Source organism: Agelaius tricolor, unplaced genomic scaffold, assembly GCF_023055355.1.
Source record: "Agelaius tricolor isolate 1412-34295 unplaced genomic scaffold, bAgeTri1.0.p SCAF_4, whole genome shotgun sequence".
NCBI classification, from domain to species: domain Eukaryota; kingdom Metazoa; phylum Chordata; class Aves; order Passeriformes; family Icteridae; genus Agelaius; species Agelaius tricolor.
This window is the reverse complement of record NW_027269264.1, coordinates 1025676-1048654: the sequence shown is the minus strand read 5'-3', so window position 1 is coordinate 1048654 and position 22979 is coordinate 1025676. Positions and strand designations below refer to the sequence as shown.

The window sequence follows — 22979 nt, the reverse complement described above, 5'->3', positions numbered from 1 at the left end:
GACTGTGAATAAGACATTTTCAGGATTTGCAGACATTTGGAATACAAACTCCCCTATGCTTGCAGGGAGAACTTAGAGTAGGTAGTCTTTTTGTCTGTCCATTTAAAATCTCAAACAGCATAAAACTGCTTATTCAGTTTTTTCAGGCAGATTGGGTTCCACTTGAATCTCATGAATTGCCTATTTAGTTGTCATTTATGTCAACTGAAAATAAAAGCTAATGATGTATGGTCAAGGGAGAGCTGATCCAAGAGTGAAGTTATGGGAATATAATAGGGTTTTTTCCTTATCAGCTTTGTGTATAATTGAAAGAATTGAAAGTCACAGTAATAACGTGAGACTTTGGGAGTAGGAATTCAGTGCCCCTGTGCTGGGGAGTGCTAAGGGTGCTGAGGAAGGCTTAGATATGGAAATAACTGTTCTATGTGAATATAAGATGCCTTGAGAATGCAGCATTTGTCCTGTGACATAAGTTCTGGTTTATCTGTGAGGTAGGATCACACCTCATTAGACCTCAATTAAAATGAGGTGTATCTTCTGATCTTACTCATCAGAATGTAATAAAAGCAAAAGATCTTTTTGTGCCCTTCCTAAAAGAAGATTAAATTAGTTTGAGAAATTCTGTTAACAAAACTTTTGCCCTAGTAAGAAAAAAACTGTTCATAGTAAAGACAGTGCCACATGATGGCTGTAGTCTTGCTGTAAAATAGCAGAAATTAAATATTATAATGGAAAGTTTCTGTAAATGGAATCATTCAGGCCAGGCATTAAATTAGTGGGTGACATCGTTTGGCTTTCCTCTTTAATCCTAAGAGCATTCTATGGTTTTTGTGAAGCTTCAGGTTTCTGCAGGCAAGTGTCTGTATGTATTTGTCATGTCATTTTAGAATAGCATCATTCTTCACACCTGTTATTAATAACAGCTCTTTTTCTCTAAGTTTTCTGGGTTGTCATTTTGTTGGAAAGTTATGAAAAGGGAAGCCAGGGGGAGGCTCTAATGGTACATTGCTTAGCCTTCAAACTCTGGGTCCACAACACACATTTCTGAAGCAGCGGCACGTGCTGTGAAAAAACAGCGCACTGTGGTGGCAGTGTTGCTTTTTAAAATAAAACCAATGCTTTTTGTACTTGGAAAGAAACCTTTATTGCAAAGATACTGCATGTGGACTCACACAGAAGATGGGAAGTGAGAGGCAAAATAGGACCTATCTTCCTCTTGCAATATTGAGCCACAAATAGTCTGCTAAGCACCACGTGCTGCCATGCAAGATGTTTTTCTCGTGGTTTGCCAATCAAATTAATTTCCATTAGTCATTTGAGTCTGAGTACTGGATATGGAATGCATTTTTCCTAAACGAGACGTTCTCTTCAGAACGGAAGCTAGAGCTACACATTTTATGAGTGCTGGAATATCCATGGCAATCTTTCAATTTTCCATTTTTCTTTGCTGAAATTCCAGTACTGGAGCTCAGATGTATAGTACTGTTGAGTCAGTAGATAAAAATTTTTTCAGGATATCAGAATAAATATAAGTTACAATTATAAAGAACAATTTTGTTCTTTAATATATGCTGTATTGTCAACATGTTGCAGTGGCATTCAACATTACTGTGAGTCCTGTAATACACACTTTTATTTCTTTGGTTCTTTGTTTGTTTATTTTTTTATTTATTTTCCCCCCTGCAGTTCAGATGGAGAAAATGGAACTGATGAAAAAAGAAAGGCTGGAAAATCACCCACTGTGTCACTTCAGACCCCTACCAGTGAAATGGAGTATTTTGATGACCGGAAAAAAGTTGATCTTGATAGGTAATGCCAGAAATACTGTTAGTTTTCTTCTAGTAAGATAATTAAAATGGCTGCAACCCACTTCAAAAGCTAGACTGGGTAGCAATATTTATCAGCTATCCTAGGGTTAATTTGCCCTAGGATACCCTATGCACGTGAATCGGAATCCAGGCACCTTCCTTAGTTGCTGTATTACCCATTGCAAGCAGTCACAATAGAATTTAGACTCTGAGCTGGCTTAGTTCCCCTGTTCTAGGAAAAAATATATTGCACTGTTTGGTGCCACTGCTGGTTACATTCCTTTTGTAATCAATTTGACAGGCAGTCAAACAGAGCTGCAGTTTTAGTCCTGGCCTGTTTCCAGAACACTTTCATGCTGAATATTGATTGTCCATGGTAAAACTATGACATAAGTTTTAATTTTGGACTCTCTGCCATATATTGCATCAGATTTTTCTAATGTCTCTACAAAGATATTCATTCTTCTTTTGTTTGAGAACAGAAATGCATTTTAAGTTTTTCTAAAAGCTAAAATCCCACGTGGATGGCTTGAACCTTTGCATCCCTTTCACTTTGTCAACTGAACAGTCAGTGCAAAAGTCAGTGGTGAGCCTGACACTCTTGTTTTGGTCACAAGGCAAATATTTTTAAAAAAACATAATTTAATTTCATTAAGCATCTTTGAGGAAAAGATATTTGAAGGAATATGTTATCACTTTTTTTTCCCTCCAAACATTGCAGTCTTACCTCTCATATGCTATAATTGAGTACTTTTGGTGAAGGCTAAATATAAGATTTTTGTCAGGTTCACAATTTGTTTCAGTTTGACCTGTACTTCATATAAGCACACAAATACATGTACTCACATATTTTTGAGTTTTTAGGGACTGCCTGAAATATGCAGCTGGTTTCTCTGCTAAGTCAGATTGCTATAAAATCTCTTTCCTACTGTGTCTCCGTAGCACTTAGGGTTTTTCTTCCTCTCACTCATATGGTGCAATAATGGAAACTTTTGTAGCACCTTTATTTCCCTACTATATCTTTAGCACAACATATTTTTCAGTTCATTCAGTATGAGTCATGTGATTGTTTTTTCTTCTACTGTTCAGTTTGCATCCTGAGGGCCTCTGAAAAAGAGCTACCTGATTTTTATAGTATGTTAATATGCATTTATTCTGTGCCACATAGATCTCAGAGAGAGTGCTCTCAGAGAGTGCTCTCCTCTTTCTGATTTATGAAACAGTTGTCCCCTTCTCTGTTTGTTTTTCTGAAGAATCCATGCCATTAATTCCTCCTGTATAAAATAGCAAAACTGTTTTTCCCAGCCATCCACAGAGAATTTGATCTGTACTTGTTTTTTTAAAGTTGTTTGAGGTTTTGTCTGGATTCCCAGTATAAATGGCTGGAGCTGTACAAGTACAGCTACCTATACAGCTGGCACTCAGAATTCCATTTCATTTCCTGTAGGGTTGCTGGTTATCTTAATGATTTCATTACATTACGCTACACTATACAGTTCATAGCCATCCTCTGACTTGTGCACCTATTCTTTGTTGCACTTTTCAAATGAGCTCGTAGCTTGTGTTACAAGGCCATAGCTTTCTGTACACTGCCTTCCGCCTCAACTACTAAGCTTTTTATCATTTTATCTTGAATTAGTAAGGAGTGTGTTTGCTTAGTATTAGTATTTCATATGTTGCCCAGAAATGAAGGTGAAGCTAAGCAATGTGATAATTCATTAAGCTGGAAAAATGTTTTGAACTTTTTGTATTTCCTTACCAGATAGTCGGTTATTTAGAATACCCCTTCTAAATTAAAAGGAGCCCTTCATCAGACTGTCACAGTCAGCAGTTTAAGAAAAGATAGACTCCTCTTTATCTCTGCATAATCCTTGATGATTTAGATAAGTTATCTAAAGGATTATTATGTTCCGTGGAAAAGCACATCCTGTTGGTAACTTACCAAGACCAATGAACTGGGGCCAGGCTTACATCAAATGCTTTAAATCTTCAGGACCAAGAGCAGCACAGATAGTCCAGTCCTGACAAGCAAGAGTGACTCCAAGATTGAAAGGAAAAAACGTGCCTCAAATCAGGTAAGACAGAGACTCTATTTGTTTGCCTATATAGAGTAAAAGTAAACACAACTACTATGACAGGGCTTTTGTTTAGCAACACTATAGTTCATGGTTGTATAAGGACACAGATTCCTTTGTCATCAGTGTATTTGAGTCTGGGTAAAGCACAATATAGTATTAATAACCACATTAAAAAAAAAAGGATTTCTTGTAAAACAAGTAGGCAGAATGGGAAGGTGTGTGGAGGACAGGAAGTGAAGCAGGTCACTTGGTTGTCAGACTGTCTAATAAAGTGTGTGTGGTTTTGTTGTCGGGCTTTTTGTTTTTTAGCTGAAGGCAAATGCACACTTTCATAAGCTGTTTCTAGATGTTCCCATTGATGAGCCGCTGAAACAAAGTAAGTATTAATCCCTGTGTTGTTGTTGTCTGTGGATCCTAGATAATGTTGTTACCCAACCAATGTGGTGATGTACAAGAGAAGCTACCTAAATTTAAAAAACTTTTAACTCCACTTACTTAGAGCTACAGGGCCTTGATCCACGTGCAATGGGCATTTTATTATAGTCTTGGAAAACTTAATTCTCTACGTGTTTGGTCTATTTGGAAATTGTAGCCCACTTTGCCATTCCTGGAGAGTAGCCTAATCTAATGCAGTATGTTTTGGTACTGAATCCTTCTTAATAAAGACATTACTTGAGACAGCATTGATTAAGTGATTAGCTGGAGTTTTTGCTGTTGATGATGTTTTAATGATGTAGTACTTAAAAGAAGAGAATTGTACACAGACATGTATAGCAAATGTTTCTTGAAAGGAATGCAGGGAAGGTGGTTCATGAGCAAGAACTGGTTTGCTCAATGTCTGTGAAGTAAAAGCAGTATTACTTTACATGTGTTGTATCTCTGTTGGACATCCATTTTAGACAACAGCTGTAGAGCTGGAAGTTTAAAGACAAAATCTTTCATTAAAATTCTTCACATTTAAGTAATACAGTTACCTAGAAGTTAGTAAAAAGTTCATAGGAAGATGGGTCACATTCTCTCAGAAAAGATTTTTGACCTTTGGAGGCCACTTGCATGTTGCTGTTCATTTTATTCATTTCAGTTGTTGTCCTTCAAATACTTTGAGTCTAAACTTAGGCCTGTGACATCATCTGAGCTTGTCAGTATTAGTTAAACTTACTGAAAATTTTAAGGTTTGATAATGTTAATCAAAAGGCATAAACCTAAACATATCATAGCTTTGTAAAAAGAACAAAAAAAAACCCAGAAGCCAGATTGGCTTGGCTTGGGTTGTGATTTACATTCAAGATTATAGAATTCTATTTGTTTCAGGCTTTACATGTGCTCTGCAGAAAGAAATTCTGTACCAAGGAAAGTTATTCCTTTCTGAAAACTGGATTTGCTTCCATTCCAAGGTCTTTGGTAAAGACACTAAGGTTAGTAAAATGTTTGTATATAGAACAGTAATGCTATTCTTAAAAACTTGTTCATCACCAGAAGTTCAAATTACTGTGCAAGGCTAGAATAGTAATATTTCCAAGTTTTATTGAATGCAATCACTATTTATAAGTGATGTTTGAAATACAGTCTAGAACTGAACACTATTATTATTAGAGATTGAATCTTTTGTTTAAGGACTTCATGTCTGAAAGAAACAGATGAGAGGAAAGGATCTGACAAGCAGCAGTGAGGGCATTGGCAAAACCATGCAACACAATTTGCAAAAATGTTTCCCTTGGGTTAAGTACATAAAAGAGGAGGAGGAGCTGGAGGAAGGAAGGCTGAAAAATATTAAGGCCTTCAAGGCTGTAGCTGGGGCACTGGAGAGAAGGATCAAGCATATTAAGGGATTTAGAAAGCAAGAATTAAAACTGGCTTCTGACTTGAGAGCTCTCTGAAGGATTCTTCTAGCAGTCCTATTTTGCATAAACAAAGAACAGGATAAAAGAAAAACAAGTTGGCAAGGTTTTTGTTTGTGAGCCCAGTGTGCAGATCAGAACTGCGATGTGAACTGTTGGGAAGATCATAAATTAGTCTTTCTTGGTGATCCACCTAAAGCTTAGTACCCCTGAGGTGAATGATGTGCATACAGAAAAATCAAAGACTTGGGTCTGTTGATTTGGAGCTTTTGGACTGCGCTTTTTTTACATAAACTGCTTTGGTTTTGACTGCGTCTGGGGAAACAGATCAAAATGCTTCAAGGATTTCTTTGGCTTCTTCCTTTCAGGTGTATCCTTGAACAAAGCTTCTGGTTAGATCCAGTGATCTAGGGGTTGATTAGGGGTTGAGATTATCTCATTTCTCTGGGGTCAACTGTTTTGATGGTGTACCATCTGTTGTAAAAGGGCTTTTTATAAAGTATAAAAGGTTTAGAGATTGTTTAATATTATTGACAGCGCATTGTCCATAGTGACCTTATGGGTTATTGTCTTCCACCACTTGTCCCAGGACTATTGTTGATTTCTAGTTAATGGATTCTACTAGTCATAGACAGTATGTTAATGTGGATGGGTGTGTATCTTGGTGAAAGCTGTATGACACAAAATAAAAAACAAATGGTTGACTACTGTCATTCAATATTAGTAACAGCTATCTTTGCAATTTCTTAACATTTAAGCTGCTGTACTAGCAGTCTTTGGTTCACTGTGAACAATTACAGCTACTTCAAACTGTGGAACAGCTTTGGAGTGCCAACTAAGCTAAAGGTATACAAGAATATGGTAAAACTTTACTGAGCAGAAAAACTGGTAAAATATGCAGAATGATGATGATGATGTAGTACTAGGAAATTATTTGTCAACAAGGTTTTAAATTCAGGAATATATACATGCTTACATATATGCTGAAGAGTGAAAACATTTTACAAGATAGGGTAGAATAAACACTGGAAATGTAATTATAGCAATATTGCAAATTACGCAGTTCTGGGTCTTATTTTCAGAAAACATTGCAGGGAAAATTAAGAGTGAAGGAGATAGTCCTTATCATTTATTTACAGCTTCATTCTGCTTTTAGGAATACCATCAAGAAAAAAGCTTGAGAATCAGGGATACAGTAAAAAATTATGTCATGGGAAAGGAAGGAGGAAATCAAGCTGGACAGGAAGAGGAGCATTCTTAGCAGTCAGATACACTGACAAAGTTTTCAGGACACAAAGCTTCTGTTTTTTAAAACTTCTAAAACCATATAAGCTTAGGGATAAAGTGTTTTATTGTGAGAAACAGCAGATCTACACATTCCAGTTAATTTTTGATAGGAGTTCTAGCTGCAGGTTTGGTTTTTTTTTTTTGAAAGCTTTCATGCAGGGAACAGCTATGCAATTCAGGAGTTTTGAGTATGCAGTAAAAACAGTGTGTATATTCAAAAGTAAAAGATTGCTTCTGCAGGATTGAATAGGCATTGAAAAACTTTTTTTCCAGGTAGCACTCATTTGGCTGTATATGTTGGCCTTGAGTCTTTCTTGGATTTAGACATTGTTTTACCCTTTTAAATTACTTTCTATGTTGCCTGCAGGTAAATCTTTTATTCTGAAACAATTACTGTTCCAGATAAAAGTATTTGTGATCAAACAGTGATTCCACCCTTCCAATCTAATGCTGTGGGAGCAGTGCAGTAAGCAAGTGCTGAATGCACACATAAGTTTTGATTACAGTGATGTTGTCCATCTAAACTACACACAGTAGAATGCCGTTTACATCTCTGATTTAAAGTTCTTTAAGGTGAATTGTGAACTGAACCAACTAGAAAAATTGTAAGCTGCTTTCTTGTAGTAGGATTTGTGTTCAAGCAGTATTTGGCAGTCTTGCAACCAAACTGTTATTTACAAAGTTTTTTTTTTTTTACCCGGTACAATTTTTCATTTCATGATTTTGTGTTACTGGTCTGAACAAAAGTTAACAAGAAACTGCACAGAGTAAATTCATTCTCCTCCAATGGCATATTTTAATTCAGTGTTGTGATTGCAGACTGAACAAATTATGAACACTTCTAACCTTGTTTCCAAATTTCTCAGGTAGATCTGAGAGCCTGTGCCAAAAATATTTTTAACAGGATCTATTTCTTAATCATGGGTGTTATTATATTATATACATATCCAGGATTATTATATTTGCCTAACTCACTAAATCTCTAGGGTTTTCAACTCACTGTCTTCAAACAGATTTTTACCATTGTAAATTGGGATTTACAGAAAAAACCCATGCAGAATATCTGAAGCAAAATACTCTGAAACTTAGCAGACATTTCTCTAATGGTGTTGGATGTAAACATAAAGGAGGAAGGAAAATTGAGAACTTTTCAGTGTAAATGTAGACTGCCTCCTTGGCACACACAGGAATCAGTTGAAGTCAGCAGGTGTATCAGTATTGGGTCTTTCAACCTTGCTGAAGGACGAGCTGTTTACTCACCTGCTTGTTGCAGATCTGTAAGTGGTGAGAAGACTTTTGTGCTCATTATTCAACAAGCTTTTCTTGTCTGATATGTTCTGAAATTTTGGTTTCTAGACAAAGAAGCATAGCTTTAAGATTGGTTCATTTTGCTGATCTGCAGTGCGCTAAGCCCATAGTCTTGTGAGAGCCAGAAGGGATCAGGAAAGGAAGACACAAACAAATGCCTGGATTAGCATATTATAAAAGGAGAAGTAAAAGTAGTTAGGTGTGATTTCAGATTATTACTATTTCTTATTTTAAATGAAATAATAGTAATCAGAAGGGCAGTGGAGACATCTTTAAATGGTGAGTGATGAAGGTCTGGCTTATCCCAGTAGCTGGGCTGGCCCCTCAGGAGAGAGTGTGATGCAGATTTGTATGTGAGTATTGGGATTCCAATGCTACATTTACCTTGTTTCAGATTAGTATACCTGTGCTGTCAGTGACGCTTCTGAAGAAAACCAAAACTGCCCTTCTTGTGCCAAATGCTCTGATCATAGCGACAGTGACAGATAGGGTAAGTACTGGTAGAGGACAAGGTATTTCAGTGAGAAAATAAAGAATAGAATCTCTGTTTGCCACATGGTCTCTGTAATCATTCACTCCCTGTTTTCCAAGAACTCATAGCACCAGAGGAACTGGAAAAGCTGAGTCAGGAGGTGCATGCACAGAGGGTTACCTTCTTTGTTAGCAGCTCTGTCAGTGTTCTTCCATTTATTTGTATCTCTTACCTAACCAGTCATACTTTAGACACACAAAAACCTGTTGCTTACAGTGATATTCAGGAATTGTACTTGCATCAATCAGTAGAAAATATGATTATCCTATGAGCAGCTTCAGAAACAGTGAATTTTCATTGCACAAATATTCTGTGGGTGCAGGAGACAGTACCTAAAAGCAAGTTTGAGGTTTTGTTTGTTTGGAGTTTTTTTAAGGGTTAGGTAAAACATAGCATGAAAAGCGTTTTAAAAGAAAGAACAGATCTGGATTATGCTCTTGTTCCTGCAGCAGAACATGGTAACTTTCATGTGCCTGTTCTGTGTTTGTGTGATAAACATCAAGTCAAAGGCTTAGAAAGGACTACAGGTTTTTGCTGCCATACTTTGTTACTTGATCACCAGCAAAATCACCTGTCAAGTTTTATTTAGATAAGAGGAAAACTGTATGTCTTCTGCAAACACTCTTGGAACTTTTATTTTGCAGTACATGTTTGTCTCACTACTCTCCAGAGATACCACCTACAAGCTATTAAAATCTATCTGTACACATCTTGACGTAAGTACTAGTGGCAATGAAGATGGTATGTAGTTTGTGTTCATTATTACTGCTATCTTGCTGTGAAATGGTACTTTCTGCTTGTGTTCCTTGTTGACAGTGCTACTTTTTTTCAGGATACAAGCATGGGCAACAGTCCAAATCCCTCTTCTGCAGAAAACAGCTTCAGGGCTGATCGCCCTAGAACTCTGCCCCTGGTAAATGGCTTAGAAGTTTGTTCTTTTGTTGCATGGCATCTTTCATTGCAAGTACTATTTATAATGCCTGAAGAAGGGAAACTGAAGAGAATCATGACATCTGTTTCTAAAATTTCCATGAGTCTTTAAGCTGGAAAACAGTTGGAATAATTAGCATAATTATCTGTGACGTGCAGTTTATATACGTGCATAGGCTTTGGATTTATTCAAGGTCTGTGTGTTCTCCATATCTCTGTCTAGCAGTCAGATTTCACTGTACTGACATAAAGTCTGCCGTGGGCAGTTTTTGCAGTGTTTCTAGTAGCAAACCTTCCTCTGTAAAACAGTTACTCATCTGCAAGAACTCTGAAGCTGCATGTGATAACCAGAGTCTAAGTCTATGGACTTGCCCTAGACTTCACAGCTTGTCTAACTTAACAGTCTTTCTTATAGACAAGGCAGGAGATGAAGCTTGAATTCTGGTGTTCTTATGGACCTTATTTTTTAGTTTGATCTCAACATGTTGATGTCAGAGATTGTTCCTGGTTAAACAGTTCTAAAGCTTGGATCTTTGGTCCAGATTCTAGAGGAAATTAGATTGTTTTGATTTAGAACAGGGCTAAGCCTTTTTGTGATTTTTTTTCTCCCCATCAGGATTTCAATGAAGATTATTCTGATCTGGATGGAATAGTGCAGCAGCGAAGACAAGAGATGGAAGAGTCCAGCAGCACAGGCTCACAGACACCAGAGCTGGAGTGCTTCCAAGGTGAGTGGGATCATGGAGCCCCAAGAGAAGGAGAATGGACTAGCTCTCAGTTTTGCTTCTGTATCCCCTTCTGATGTGGAATCTAGATTTGTTTGGTCCTGGAGAATTATGTGCATTTTCAGATCTTCCTCAAGGCCCCAGTATCTGCATTTCTGTTACTATGGCCCTCTGAAGTCGAGACTCAGGCAATGACTTTGTCATCAGTAGATCTAAATTGTTGCTGCTTGTTCCAGTTGCTTAGCCATGTGAACAGAGATAGAATGTAGGAGCCACATGCTTTAAAACACGAAGGAAAAACAAACAATCAAAACCCATTTTAAAGTAGTTCAAGTCACAGTGCAACTTCTGATCTATACAAATAACACTTTGTACTATGGTCACTTTTGGTCATCAAGGTTATTTTTGACTTTTTTTTTGTGGGGATTTTTAAACACTCATTTTATTCTTTGCTGCTATTAAGGTATTTGAAAATACCATCCAAAGTTGTTCTTTCTTTACCACACTCTTTGTAATCTCTTGTATCAAGTTCTTCACCTAACTAGCAGCTGTTCTTCATAACTCATACTTCATAACTTCATGAGTACAGCAATACTTGTTTTGTGTAGCTCATGCTGAATGTTGTTATGAAAACCTAGAGTATTCTCTTACACAATTAATATCTATTAAGATATTAATGTGTTGTTATGCTGTTAGTACTCTGGGTTCCATCTTGACTAATTTGTATAAGAAACTGCTGAAAGACATTGCCATTTTTTATAGCAGTTCTCTGTCATGTTATTTTTTATTAACTCCTTTTTTCTCTGTGTCTTTTGTTCAGCCAAATAATTTGGAGTTATTTGCTTTCATTGGTATTTTACATTTACAGTGCATCTGTCTTTAATTGTGTGGTGCTGTTCATTAAATTGTGGCGTCATCAGATGCCACAGAGTGCTTCTAAATAATTTCTTAACTTGCTGTCTTACTTCCTGATGGCTAGTAACTACTTCAAGCCATTTCTTTTTCCACAAATGAAAACTAATATGCAGGCAAAGAACCATCCTAGGAAAAGGAGTTGAAAATAGGGGTGAAAGGTAGCACGTCTCTCACTCATGGTTGTTTTTTGTCCATCATTAGAGCAAGTCCAGGGTAAACCAGTAGAGCATAAAACTGAGTGTGATTAGATTTTTCTGTTCCATTTCTTTCAAGATACCACTGGCATTTTTAAAGACAGTCTGGAGAGGAAGTTTTAATGTCCTTTTTAAAGTAACAATGCACTATCCTCATTTGGTGTTGCTATTAAAGTAATTTGGAATCATTCTAGCAAATTCAGGCCTTTTGAGAGATTACTTTTGTGACTATAATCTTCTGCCTGGAAATTCAATAGTAGCTTTCAAGATTTTAATGGGTTGCTATCTTTTAAAACATCTGGAATATAAATGCAACATATATTATCTTTTTTCAGTCCAAGTGCTTCTTTTTATTTGTGCTTTTCTTTTTATGTTGATGTGGAACTAGTACATAAACTGTTTCAACGATACTTGAACCAACTTCTGCTTCTCACCCAAAAGTACAGAAATTCAGCTTTTAAAATTTTCCTCTTTTTCTATTTCTTGACCAAAATAAGCTATCAACAATTTCACCTCTGTTAAAATTCTTTCTTTTGACAGATTATCATGTTGTTGAAACAGAGACTCATTTGAAAGTTTCCAAGCCTGAGGCCAAGTCTGTTCGTTCAGATCCACATAGTAAACGTGGGCCTGATGGAAAAGCCCGAAACAGTCCTCGAAATGGTAAGAAATCAAGGACAGATCTGCAGCTGGAATAACTTGAGATAAGTTTACAAAGTGCATCAGTTCACAGAACATGGAAGAGCTCTTTCTTGTTTCTCCTTCTACATTATCTGTTGCATTCTTCAAAACACTGTTTATATTCTGTGGTCTGCTCTGCTTAAAGTAAGACTTGGTTCTTTCCCTTGCAGGCCATTCTGAAGCCTTCAGATTCCTCCACAAAGTGAAGTCCCAGAAGCTGTTATCTCTGAACCACATACTTGTATTTTATGCAATTCTGTAAGTTAGCAATAACAAGATTGTCAAAAACTAGGATTTTCTTACATTTACATGATTGATATAATCTAAGCTTTACTTGAGAAAAGGAAATTATTGGGAATTGTGGCCTTTATACTTCCCAGAAATGTGTATATACATACATACATACGTACATATATCTATATAAGCCTGCTGCATCAGGCTTATACTTAACTGGCCATTTACTTTTAAAAGCAAAGGGTCTTTTGATTCAGAAAATTTTAAAAGTGTTTAAGTACTTCCAGAGGTTCCTTTTGCATGTCACTTAGCAAACACATACTCAGGTTTGAGATTTTCATAACTGTCTGAATGCCATTGATGCTATTCCTGAAATGTTTCTAAGAACAATACCTTTATTATTGAACATGTGCAAGTAATAATTTAAATAGCTTTTTACAACGAATTTGTCAGGTGCTGCTAAAGTTTCCTTAACTGATACACTTTATTTTTCTCTCTTACAGTGTTTGTGTTTTAATACTTTCTACCTTCTACATGAGATATAAAATCAGTGTCCTGGAGGAACGCCTTATGTCCATGACAGCCTTTGATTCACATATTAAGGAGTAAGATAAACTCTGGAAAAGTATTGGGGATTTAAAGTCTTTTTCCAGAGCAATGATTCCATGAAAAAGGTGTAACTTCTGTCTTCAGTCTTAGTGTAATTTGATTAGTATATTCGAAACATACTTCATGCTCTTTGAGCTAATACATCTGTTTTGCTTGTATAAAGCTTTGTGTTGTCTATATACCATTTAGAAACTGATATCCTGTCTTTCTGAAATAAAAAACCCCACACTAGAAAAACAAACCAAAGCAAAACCCAAACACACCAAGGGACAGGTATCTGTGTATTTGAAGAGAAAATATGGAAAGGGACCATAGTTACATAAATAATTCCTTTCTGTAGCTGAAGTCATGGCTGTCATCTGCCCCTGCAGTTAGGTTTTTTTTTGTTTGTTTGTTTGTTTTTTGGTTTTTTGGGTTTTTTTTTTTTTGTCTCCATGTTGCATAAATGGGAATATGCAAACATCAAATGGAGCAGCAGTGCAGAGGTATGTGATTTTTTTCCAGAATAGTTTCCCTCTATAAGTTGTATGGGCTCCCTGCTCTTGTCTTTGGAAGTTAAACTGGATACTGCTGAGAATACTAATCAGTTTATTGAGTATTAGATTTTGCATTAACTCTTCTCCCCTTCTTATAACAGATTTTTTTCCCTGAACTGCTCTGAAAAATATGGCTTTGAGAGTCATTTATAAACTCAGTGCAAAACCTGCAGCCACATGCAACATGAGTGGAAGTGATGACAGCTGGAAAAGCACCACGTAAAAAAGAGAAGGGAAAAATAAAATTCAAGACAGAGCTGACTCAGGCATGGTGGAACTGTTTGTAAAGTGGTTCAAATTTAGCAAGCTCTTACATAAGTGTGCTTTTAAATTCAGCTTTCTTTGATTACCCATCCATGACAAAACAGGTCACTCTGACATTGCACTTGTGGTCATATCAAACAATGACTGTGCTGTTTATGATCCAACTGGTCTCAGCTGTCATGTGTGGAAAGCAGTAGGACTTGTATGCATGTGTCAGAAGACAGAGCCAGGTTCTTCATTAAAAAAGGGATAGAAGGAAATGATGCTCTATCTATGCAGCCTTGCATTTATATTTTACCATTTTATAATCCAAGAAGTGGGGTAAACATGTCCCACATATTAAGCAATGTCAAAAGCCTTTTTTCTCACTTTTGGCATATTTTTATTAGCAGGATACTGTATCCCTCTTCAGAAACACTAACACAAGAAAGTCCTGATTCTGTTGCTCTGATCCCAAACAGTACAAGATACAGGAAGGAAGATCTAATGTGCGCTTCTGCAGTGTCAAGGGCTTGGGCTTTCCAATTTCCTCCAAGGATGTGGAACTTACAGAACTTTCCAGGGGAAATAGCTCAAAAGTGTTCTATCCAAACTTCTGGAGAATGAGATTTCTGTAAACTAGTACAGTTTACAATTTTGGCACTGTTGCCATCTACATATGTGTCCAGTTCTGTTTTCCTTATTTTTTGAGTCTGTCATACTTAACTTTTTCATTCTATTTGACAGGCATCAAGTGCACCAAGATTTGGGATCTCACCTGCAAATTAATGCCGATGCCCTTTGTGATGAGTTAACTGCTAATCTTAGAAAATTGGAAAAGGTAACATTGTATGATATAATGCAAATGATGATAGACCAATCAGGTTCTTGCTGTGTTTCTATGATCCTGTATCTTGAAAAGCGTCAAGTTACCCCAAATTTGATACCAAAAGGTGGCATGTTTTCCTAGACAAAGGACTAATTTTCAGACTATAAAATAACCCTAGTATAAACATTGGCATGTGTAAAAGCTTTGCCTTAAACTGAAGCTTATAACCAGGCCAAGTGTCCCTGAGGCAGACACTTCAGGGTGATTATTGCATTATGTAGTGATCTCAACTTTTTTTTTCTTTTTTTTTTTTAGTCCATCAGGGCTAAGGATTTTAAAATCAACCTTTATTGGTATTTGATTAATTTTTCCTGTTTGGGGCTTTTTTGGAGTTTTGATTAAGAAAAGTGGCGCTTGCTTACATATGCAGTCAGCTACTTCACTCAGAGTGGCTGAGATCTGCTTGTTTTATTCCAGTAACACAAATGCTGCTGCACCTGTTGTGCAGTTCCCTATACCTGACCCTTGCTTTTTATCATCTGTAATTGGAAAACTAAACATATTTGGTGACTTAAATTGGAAGCCTATGCAAAACAAGTGCGTGTGCAGACCTTATTTCCTTATTTGGTGTTTTTCACCTTTCTAAAACACTTCCCCAGAGACTCCACTGCTCTTGTGGCTGTGCCATGGGGTGGGTCAGCTGGATGCTGTTGGAATAGTTGTGTCCAGCACAGGGCAGCCCCTGGCCCTGGCACACTGCTGCTGCCCCTGCAGACCTTGCCCCACCTGCCCCCAAACCTTGACAAATTCGCCCAGTACAGGTGGGTGAAATGCTGTGTGTTGGGTACACATACACAGGCAGAACATGATAAAAGCACTAGTGGAACAAAACCAAAAGTTACTTGAATTCCTTTGTGCTTAAGTCACATGGGATATTTTTGCCTCTGTTTCTAAACCCGAGTCTGTGCCAAAGTCTTTCAATGCCTTTTTTCCCCCAAACCAAATTTTTCAAATAGCATAAAGCTAAGAATATAAAATATCACTGTTTACATGTATGGCATAGGTTTTAGAAATAGTGCCAAAAATGGGTTTCTTCCCCCACATCGTCACCCTCTTGGCTATGGAAATATAGAGTAATGCTGGCTTAACCCCTCTGTATTTTCTGGATAATAACAGTGTGAATACAAAGGAAAAATGCTCTGGTAACCAGATGGTTATCAGATACAGTCTTCAGCCAAATTAGGTCATTTAAGAGGTTACTGCTTTCTGGCTGTCTGGGACAGGCTGGCAAGATGGTTCATAGGAGACCTCATTTCAGTGGGAAGCCGGCCAGCCCTCTGCAGCAAGGCTGGGCATTGTCCCACTCCCTTATATAGTCTCTGCTTGGAGACAGTAATGGACAGCTGGATGGTTAGGTCATTCAGCTGTTCCCAGAGAAGTGACCCTCTGTCCTGAATTAGAGTCTTAAGTGGTGTGCATTTTTTGCTTAGTGTCTTGCTTTCTTTGTTTAGTGTTTACAGGATTGGAGCCTTAAAGATTTACCTTTATCTGCCAGATATTCAGGGTGATGAGGTGCTCTGCATACAAGCCAAATCAGAATTGCCTGTACCTGCATATTGCCACATCCTGTTCTAATCTAGATGAGCAGTGGTTGGAAATCTAACAGCTTTTTGTTCTCTAAGCAAAGTTGCTGCAGTTGTTTACCAGTTTCATATGCCTTAGTGAAAAGTGGCTGCAGCAGCAAAGGTAGCATACATGTTCTAGTATAACTTGTCATGTCTTCCCTTACTTTCCCTGTGACTACATCACTGTAAACTGGAGCACTGACATTATCAAGATTAAAAACTAAAAATTACTCTGCAGTTAAAAATTGGTTAATGCACGAATATGTAGCAATGACTTTTTGAGTGTGACCTTGTGATTTTTACAAGTTCTCCTTCATACTTGGAGTCAAGGAACTGCCATTGTTTAGCACAATTCTGCTAACTTGGCTTTTAATTGCATTTAGCAGCTTGTTAAAATGCAGCATGTCTATTAAAGGATAAAGCATTAAATTGTGGGAGGGAAAATGTGGCCTAATATTACTCATTCCCTTACACTAACTTACCAAGCTAAAAGGAAATTCCTGTTTACATGTTAAGCAACTCTCATAAAATTAGGTCTTCTTAGTGTTTCCCTTTCCTCAAAATGTCCTTCTTGAGAAAGGTGTGCATCTGTGATGGAAATCATGACATAGGACTGAAAAGTGGTATCTTTGAACAGGAAGTACAGTGGCTCCTCAAATTAAAGCCTGAAAGTAGCTGTGACTATATCTGTAACCAGTACCAGCAAGTTACTAAGATACTGAGATACTGAGAATGTGTGTGTCTGGGGATGTGACCCACTCTATTCCCTCCTCTCTGCTTTTAAGGACAAGGAGATGAAAAGTGGATAATTAGGCTGTGTAAAAATAGATCTGTTCAAATTATTCTGGAGGATGCAGCTGGCTGACATTACTTTCATTGCAGCTAAAGGAAAATAGTCCACAATCAGTTCACTGAATCTGTTAAATGGGACATGTCTGCTAATGGTTACAAGACTGTACTGTGCACATATCATGGCTGAAGCTGTTAAAAAACTATTTGAATTATCCATTTAGCCATAGAGCTATGACTTGGAAGTTTGAGGCTTTTACTGGATTTTGATCAAGGTGAAAATAATTCATTTTCTTGTCCCATTGCTTCTAGCTCTGGTTTTTATTTCTATCTTATGACTAATGGTGGAGACAATCTATAGGAGAAAATTTCAGAGGATATTCATTATATGAAACTTGCTGGTTGATTGTCTAGGTGTTACATTTGATGCACTTTAATTACACTTACAATAAGGGAAGCATTTAACAGGGATACCAGAGGTATGAAAAGGTGTGACAGAATTAACATGCAGACAGAGTATATTGAAGAGTGTGTCTTGATTTTTTTTTTTTTTTTAATTTAAAATGCAGTGTAACACTTCTTGCCTCACAACTCTTTCCCTCTCTTTTTCTAAGATACAGAACAACTTACAAAAACTACTTGAAGATGGTGAATGAAACATCAATGTTCTTGGACTGCTTCAGACCTCATTCTTCTGTCTTGACAAACTGTTCCAAAGGAGCTCTGCTGGCCGGAGTTCAAGCTTCTTTATTTTCAGTCCAAGCCAAGCTTAAACTACTGTAAAGCTCATGTCATAATGCAAAAAAGTCAGTTGATTCTTCAGCATGTATCTATATATTTTGCAAACATATATGGTTTGGTCTACATGTATCTATGTTTTAAAAATGTGGGGATTTTTCTTTCTCTGTTGTGTGTGAATTAATGGATTTTACAGCTTGCTTGATTTTAGAGTTGCTTTCACCACTGCAAACCTTGTGCATATCCTTTTACCTCAACATTTACTTTATGCCTATTGTCATACAAGTATAGACGTGAAGAATGTCAGTCATGATTCATGTACTGAAGTGTTGTGTGAATGAGCAGGTATCCATTTTAGCTGTGATTATAGATTGGTGCTGTGCTCTTCATTTTTACTTACTTCTCTGCACCCTGACGAAAACAGATGCCTCTGTGTTTGGGTATGCTGTCACAAATGTTTGAGGTCTGCTCAGTTCTCCAGCACTGTAAAAAAGCTCAAGTCCACTTTTTGTGACATGGTATCACCACTGAGGGTAAGGTCTGTTTCTGCTGGGCATTCAGGTTCCATTGAAGTCAAGCCTGAAATCTGTATGGACTTGCCAATTTGCAATCAAGTTGCTTATGAATAGCAATATGGGTGTGACACACCTGCACAACTTAGAAAAACTGGTTGTTTTCTGTCCACTCATGTGGTCTCTGTCCTTTAGGTTAGTCAATGTGAAGATCCTCAGTCAGCTTTCCTTGGAGTTCATGCGGTTTTGGTTGGCTGAGCAAGTGCAATTTGTAGTCCATTAAATGGAAGTCTGGTCTTGGTATGTGACTCCAGGGACTGGATATTTCCACATAAAGAGAACTGGCAAATTAATGGTGCAGCAATACAAACAATCAGTAGAGTGAATGAAAAAGTGGACACCTGCTTCATTGTATCACATACTGTTTTTTTCCCAGAGTGCCTAAGATGGGGATTTTTAGCTTTCTGATTCACCAAGCAGGCTCATTAGTTTTTAAAAAGCAATATTTAGTAGAATAACTACTATCTGTGAAGTAATAGTACTCTTTATAATATGCTATGCATTTTATAACCATTTCTGTGAAATGTACCTACTTTGTTTAAATAAACTTTTTTAAAACCAGTGACTCAGTACTGTAATTTGGATGAACCCAAGTCCATCCATCAGTTTTAGTCAAGTGTGATGTTCATGAGGCTCATACCTCATGGTACAGTTTGTGCAAAACCCAGCACTCAACACAAGGGGTTAGGAACTGCATCCTGCTTCAGTCCTTCCTCTTACTCCATTGGGTTAGGAACTGCATCCTGCTTCAGTCCTTCCTCTGACTCCATTGTGTGTGACTTCTTTCTGGAGCTCAGTGACAACAGTAAGAGCAAATTCGGCCCCCAGAGTTTTGGGGACATGTTAATAGTTTTCTCAAATTCCCCATGTTTCTCAAGTTTCCTCCTTGGAGGATATTGGATGGGTATCAGAATGCCAAGGCAGCTTTGAGGGCTCTGCAGGCTCTAACATGCCTGCCTGGCTCAAGATTCCACATGAGTACAGTATGTAAGAAATTGAGATTTGACTGTTCTCCCTAATAAAATACCTGCTTTTGCTTCCTCAGCTATTGTGACTTTATTGGAAAACTCAGCTTCACAAGAAAACTGTTGAAAAAAGTTTGGTTTTTTTCCCCTACTTTCCACTACAGTTGCACAGCTTATGTAATGTTTTGGACTCTCACCTCATCCTCTACCTTGTTCCCTCCCTTTAATTCTGTATCAGAAGTCTCTAGCTCTGTGGTTGAAAAATTGATGCCAAGAGTCACTTTTATCAAAGGAACTACAAGAAGACTTGGTTATATCCAGCAGCTGAACTGAGTTAGCCTTTTACTTAACTTACATTGTCAAGTCTGTGCTTTTCTACAGGAGAACAGAGAACATAATATTTGATAGGTGCCTTAAGTGAATCAGGCAGGCTAAGGCCTTATCATTAGCCATATGGAACACAATTACTGTATGGAATGAGCAATCAGAGGTAGGTGTGTGCCCTTCTGCCTGCTGCAGTAGCATGCCAGGGGAGGTGAGTCTGCACAAAGGTGTAACTTCTTCTAACGCAGGAAAGTGAGCTGTGCTCCAGAGAAAGGATTGGATTGTGACAATTCAGTCGCAGCAGCCACTTGAGCGCAGTGGCACGGTTCTGTGTGAGCCCTACCCTGCCCCTCTGGTGCTACCCTCACTCCCCCTTTTCCTGGAGGGAGGAGGAGGATGTCACACTCTTCAGGCATCAGGGCATAGGTGGGCAGCATGCAGTGTTCAGGTACCCCAGGTAGCCTTGCAAGGCCCCACATGGAAAAGCTTAGAAGGGAGTGGAGTGATTTAAATCCTGTGATTTAGGCTTTTAGACTTGGGATGGAGGGGGTTTGCCCCAGTGTTTGGGAGAGAAGAACTAGTAGCAGGGATAAGCAAGGAAAAGCTGCTTCTCCCAAGGCTGGGAGTCTGTTAAAGAGCAAGGAGACTTATTCCAGTATCTGTGGCAGGTAGTGCATACAAAGGCAACAAGGAGGGGCTTTGCCTTTTGGCTAAAGCACAAGTTTGCAGAAGTAGATGGGAAAGATGTGTGACTTTAGGGAAGTCAAAAATGCACACAAAATTCTTAGCACACACTCTTAATAACAATCATTCATAATTTGCTGCATATCTGCTTTTAAAAGACGGTTTTAAAATGTCTAGTGTGTTTGTTTTTCCAGCTTTGTCTACCTTTTGTCCTTGACAGCACAGAGGCTGAAAACAAAGAAGAAAAACAAACAAGAAAAACAGCTGAGTTCTGCCAGCCATGCAGGACTAGTAATTGATAGTGCCAGGTTCTGGGAAGATGCTTTGAGATGAAGGTGGAAGGCAAGAGGGACACATCACTTTTGTTTTCTCTAGTTGTGGTTAGTGAAAAAAGTAATGAGGACTTGTAATGGCTATTTGGATTGAGGGGTTGTTGAATTAGTTTTCTGTCAAGGTATCAAGGTATGAAGTTTACAGTGCTGTTGGTGTGAAGGATGCAGCTAGCACTCTAGGCAGGAAGTATGATCAGCTGAAAGCCTCCCTCTCAACAGTAGTACGTCCCATTAGCATTTGCAGGAAAGACAAACAGTTTTGCATGTGTTTTTGTCTGAGTATATCTGAATTTAATAATATTAACTTCTTGCATGTGAACCTTTGTACAGGTGTGTGGTAATGCTTTCTGCTTCCTGCTACATCTGCACTTTCATTTCCATGTTTCCACCTCATAGTCAGTTGACAAATGATAAAGAAATATCCGGGTTGCTGATATCCAGGCCTTTGCAGGCTATTGCTCAGCTGGTTCAGGCTATTGCTAGTGAAGTGTTATTACCAAATACATAGGAGATTTTGCATTTACAGAGCAGGTGTGACATGTAGTAATGATCAGAAAAAGCTGGCTGTTTAGACAGAAAACTGAGCAAACAGTGACACAGAGCAAACAGTTCTTTTTGTGTTCAGTGCCTGTGTGTATGCTTCTATAAACAACAGAGGAATAATGTCATTTGAAAGGATTTTACCAGCACCTGCTTTTCAGTTTCCCTGGTGAGACTATCTGAGTCTGACAGGCAAATTTGCTCAAGAGGGAAAATTGACTCATCTCATTTGACGCTTCTAGGTTTATGGTTTGAACCCAGTGGACCATTCTGCTAAACATGGTTGCATGTAATGAGACTTTACAAAAGAGATGCGTTTTTTGCCTTCTTGGGTTTTAAACTCGGTGTAGTATCATTTTATGAATGTAGAGCCTCATAATATCCTGTTTTTCACTGAACAGCCACAAAAATGTATGTCAGTAAATTTCATTTAAATGCATCTAAAGTTACTCCCTGTTTATCACAACCCAGCCTGGATTTTAACAAAAAATCAGTCAAATGCAAACAATAAAACAACGTACAATCTACAGTAAATCCACAACATGTGTGAGAGTTTATTCCCTGAGCGTCATGGAATGTTGTCATGCCTGTCACTAATCCTGTCCAAAATACAGGCATTTCACTTATACTGTTGTTGTTTCAGACCTTCTGGTCTTCTTCCTGGAGGCACCTACTTCCCCTCAAGTTTCCATTTAGTCAAACTGGCCAGTGAGACTATGCCTACTCATCTTGGATTAAATATCAAATTATTTGGGTGACAAAGCCTAGATCTAGCATCTATAAGACTGTGATTACACTTGCTATTTGTAGTACCCTCAAAGGGATGATCCCAAGAAGGAACTGATTAGAAGTGTGCTATGAGAGGATACTAGCAGGGTTAGTACGATAATCAGAAGCAGGTTTTTTTCTCCTGTACTTAGTTTCTTATCTATTATAATTTACAAACAAGGGGTCAGGATGCAGCCCCTTAGCAAATAGACTTTGAGCAGGAATTAAAGGTATGTCAGTGAAGCCTTTCCCAAGACTGTGTCTCACTTACAAAATGGACAAGAATATTCCAGTTATCTCCTACTGAAGTGGCAAATGCTTTGCTTGAATCACTTTATCTATTTTCCCCACAATGGGCAGTATTTGTGCCAAAAAGTTCACCCTGAGTTGGATGTCTGTTCACTAAGTAAACACCTGTGGTAATGACTTTGGAAATTAGTTCAAGTTCTTGAAGACAGTTGTTGTAGAAAAGATTGCCCTGCCCTGCCAGCCTCCATGAGTTCAGTCTGGATAGCTCTTCCGCCTGATTGTTTTTTTAAATTTGTCCACTGTGGATAGAGCTTCTACTGATGTATTTTACTGTCTATGTGACTTTTTTATTTTTCCAGTTTCTGTACTAAGTCCATTAGGAAACTGCTTAAATGTTCATTATGTTCTTAAATTTTAAAAGATACCTTTCCCTGGCTTTACATAAACAGCAAGCTCATGTCATGATGATGTAATGGCTACATCATGTTCTGGAGGTGTGACATTCTACATTAAGCTTTATAACAAGGATTTTATAGTCTTTGGCAATGTACTTTGGACTGTACAATAAAGGCTCCTTCAACTCCTGTTCTCACTTAATGGTATTGATAAGGTAATTTTCCACTGACTAGGCATTTTAGCAGGAGAT

At 37.9% G+C, this 22979-nt stretch overlaps 1 protein-coding gene across 4 annotated transcripts in view; it reads left to right on the top strand.

The window, feature by feature from the left end:
- GRAMD2B (GRAM domain containing 2B) overlaps positions 1 to 19032 on the top strand; it is a 30722-nt gene extending 11690 nt beyond the window's left edge. For 2 of the 4 annotated variants that reach the window (XM_071424351.1, XM_071424346.1), the window contains exons 2-14: positions 1687 to 1809; positions 3802 to 3883; positions 4196 to 4262; positions 5198 to 5301; positions 8714 to 8809; positions 9496 to 9567; positions 9684 to 9764; positions 10398 to 10509; positions 12156 to 12278; positions 12467 to 12554; positions 13034 to 13135; positions 14666 to 14759; positions 17776 to 19032. In XM_071424351.1, the coding sequence (XP_071280452.1) occupies positions 1769 to 1809; positions 3802 to 3883; positions 4196 to 4262; positions 5198 to 5301; positions 8714 to 8809; positions 9496 to 9567; positions 9684 to 9764; positions 10398 to 10509; positions 12156 to 12278; positions 12467 to 12554; positions 13034 to 13135; positions 14666 to 14759; positions 17776 to 17817 (1104 nt within the window). In that variant the 5' untranslated portion in view covers positions 1687 to 1768 and the 3' untranslated portion in view covers positions 17818 to 19032. The remainder of the gene's footprint in view (positions 1 to 1686; positions 1810 to 3801; positions 3884 to 4195; positions 4263 to 5197; positions 5302 to 8713; positions 8810 to 9495; positions 9568 to 9683; positions 9765 to 10397; positions 10510 to 12155; positions 12279 to 12466; positions 12555 to 13033; positions 13136 to 14665; positions 14760 to 17775) is intronic. The other 2 variants (XM_071424349.1, XM_071424350.1) reach the window with 2 other exon arrangements.
- Positions 19033 to 22979: the final 3947 nt, after the last annotated feature.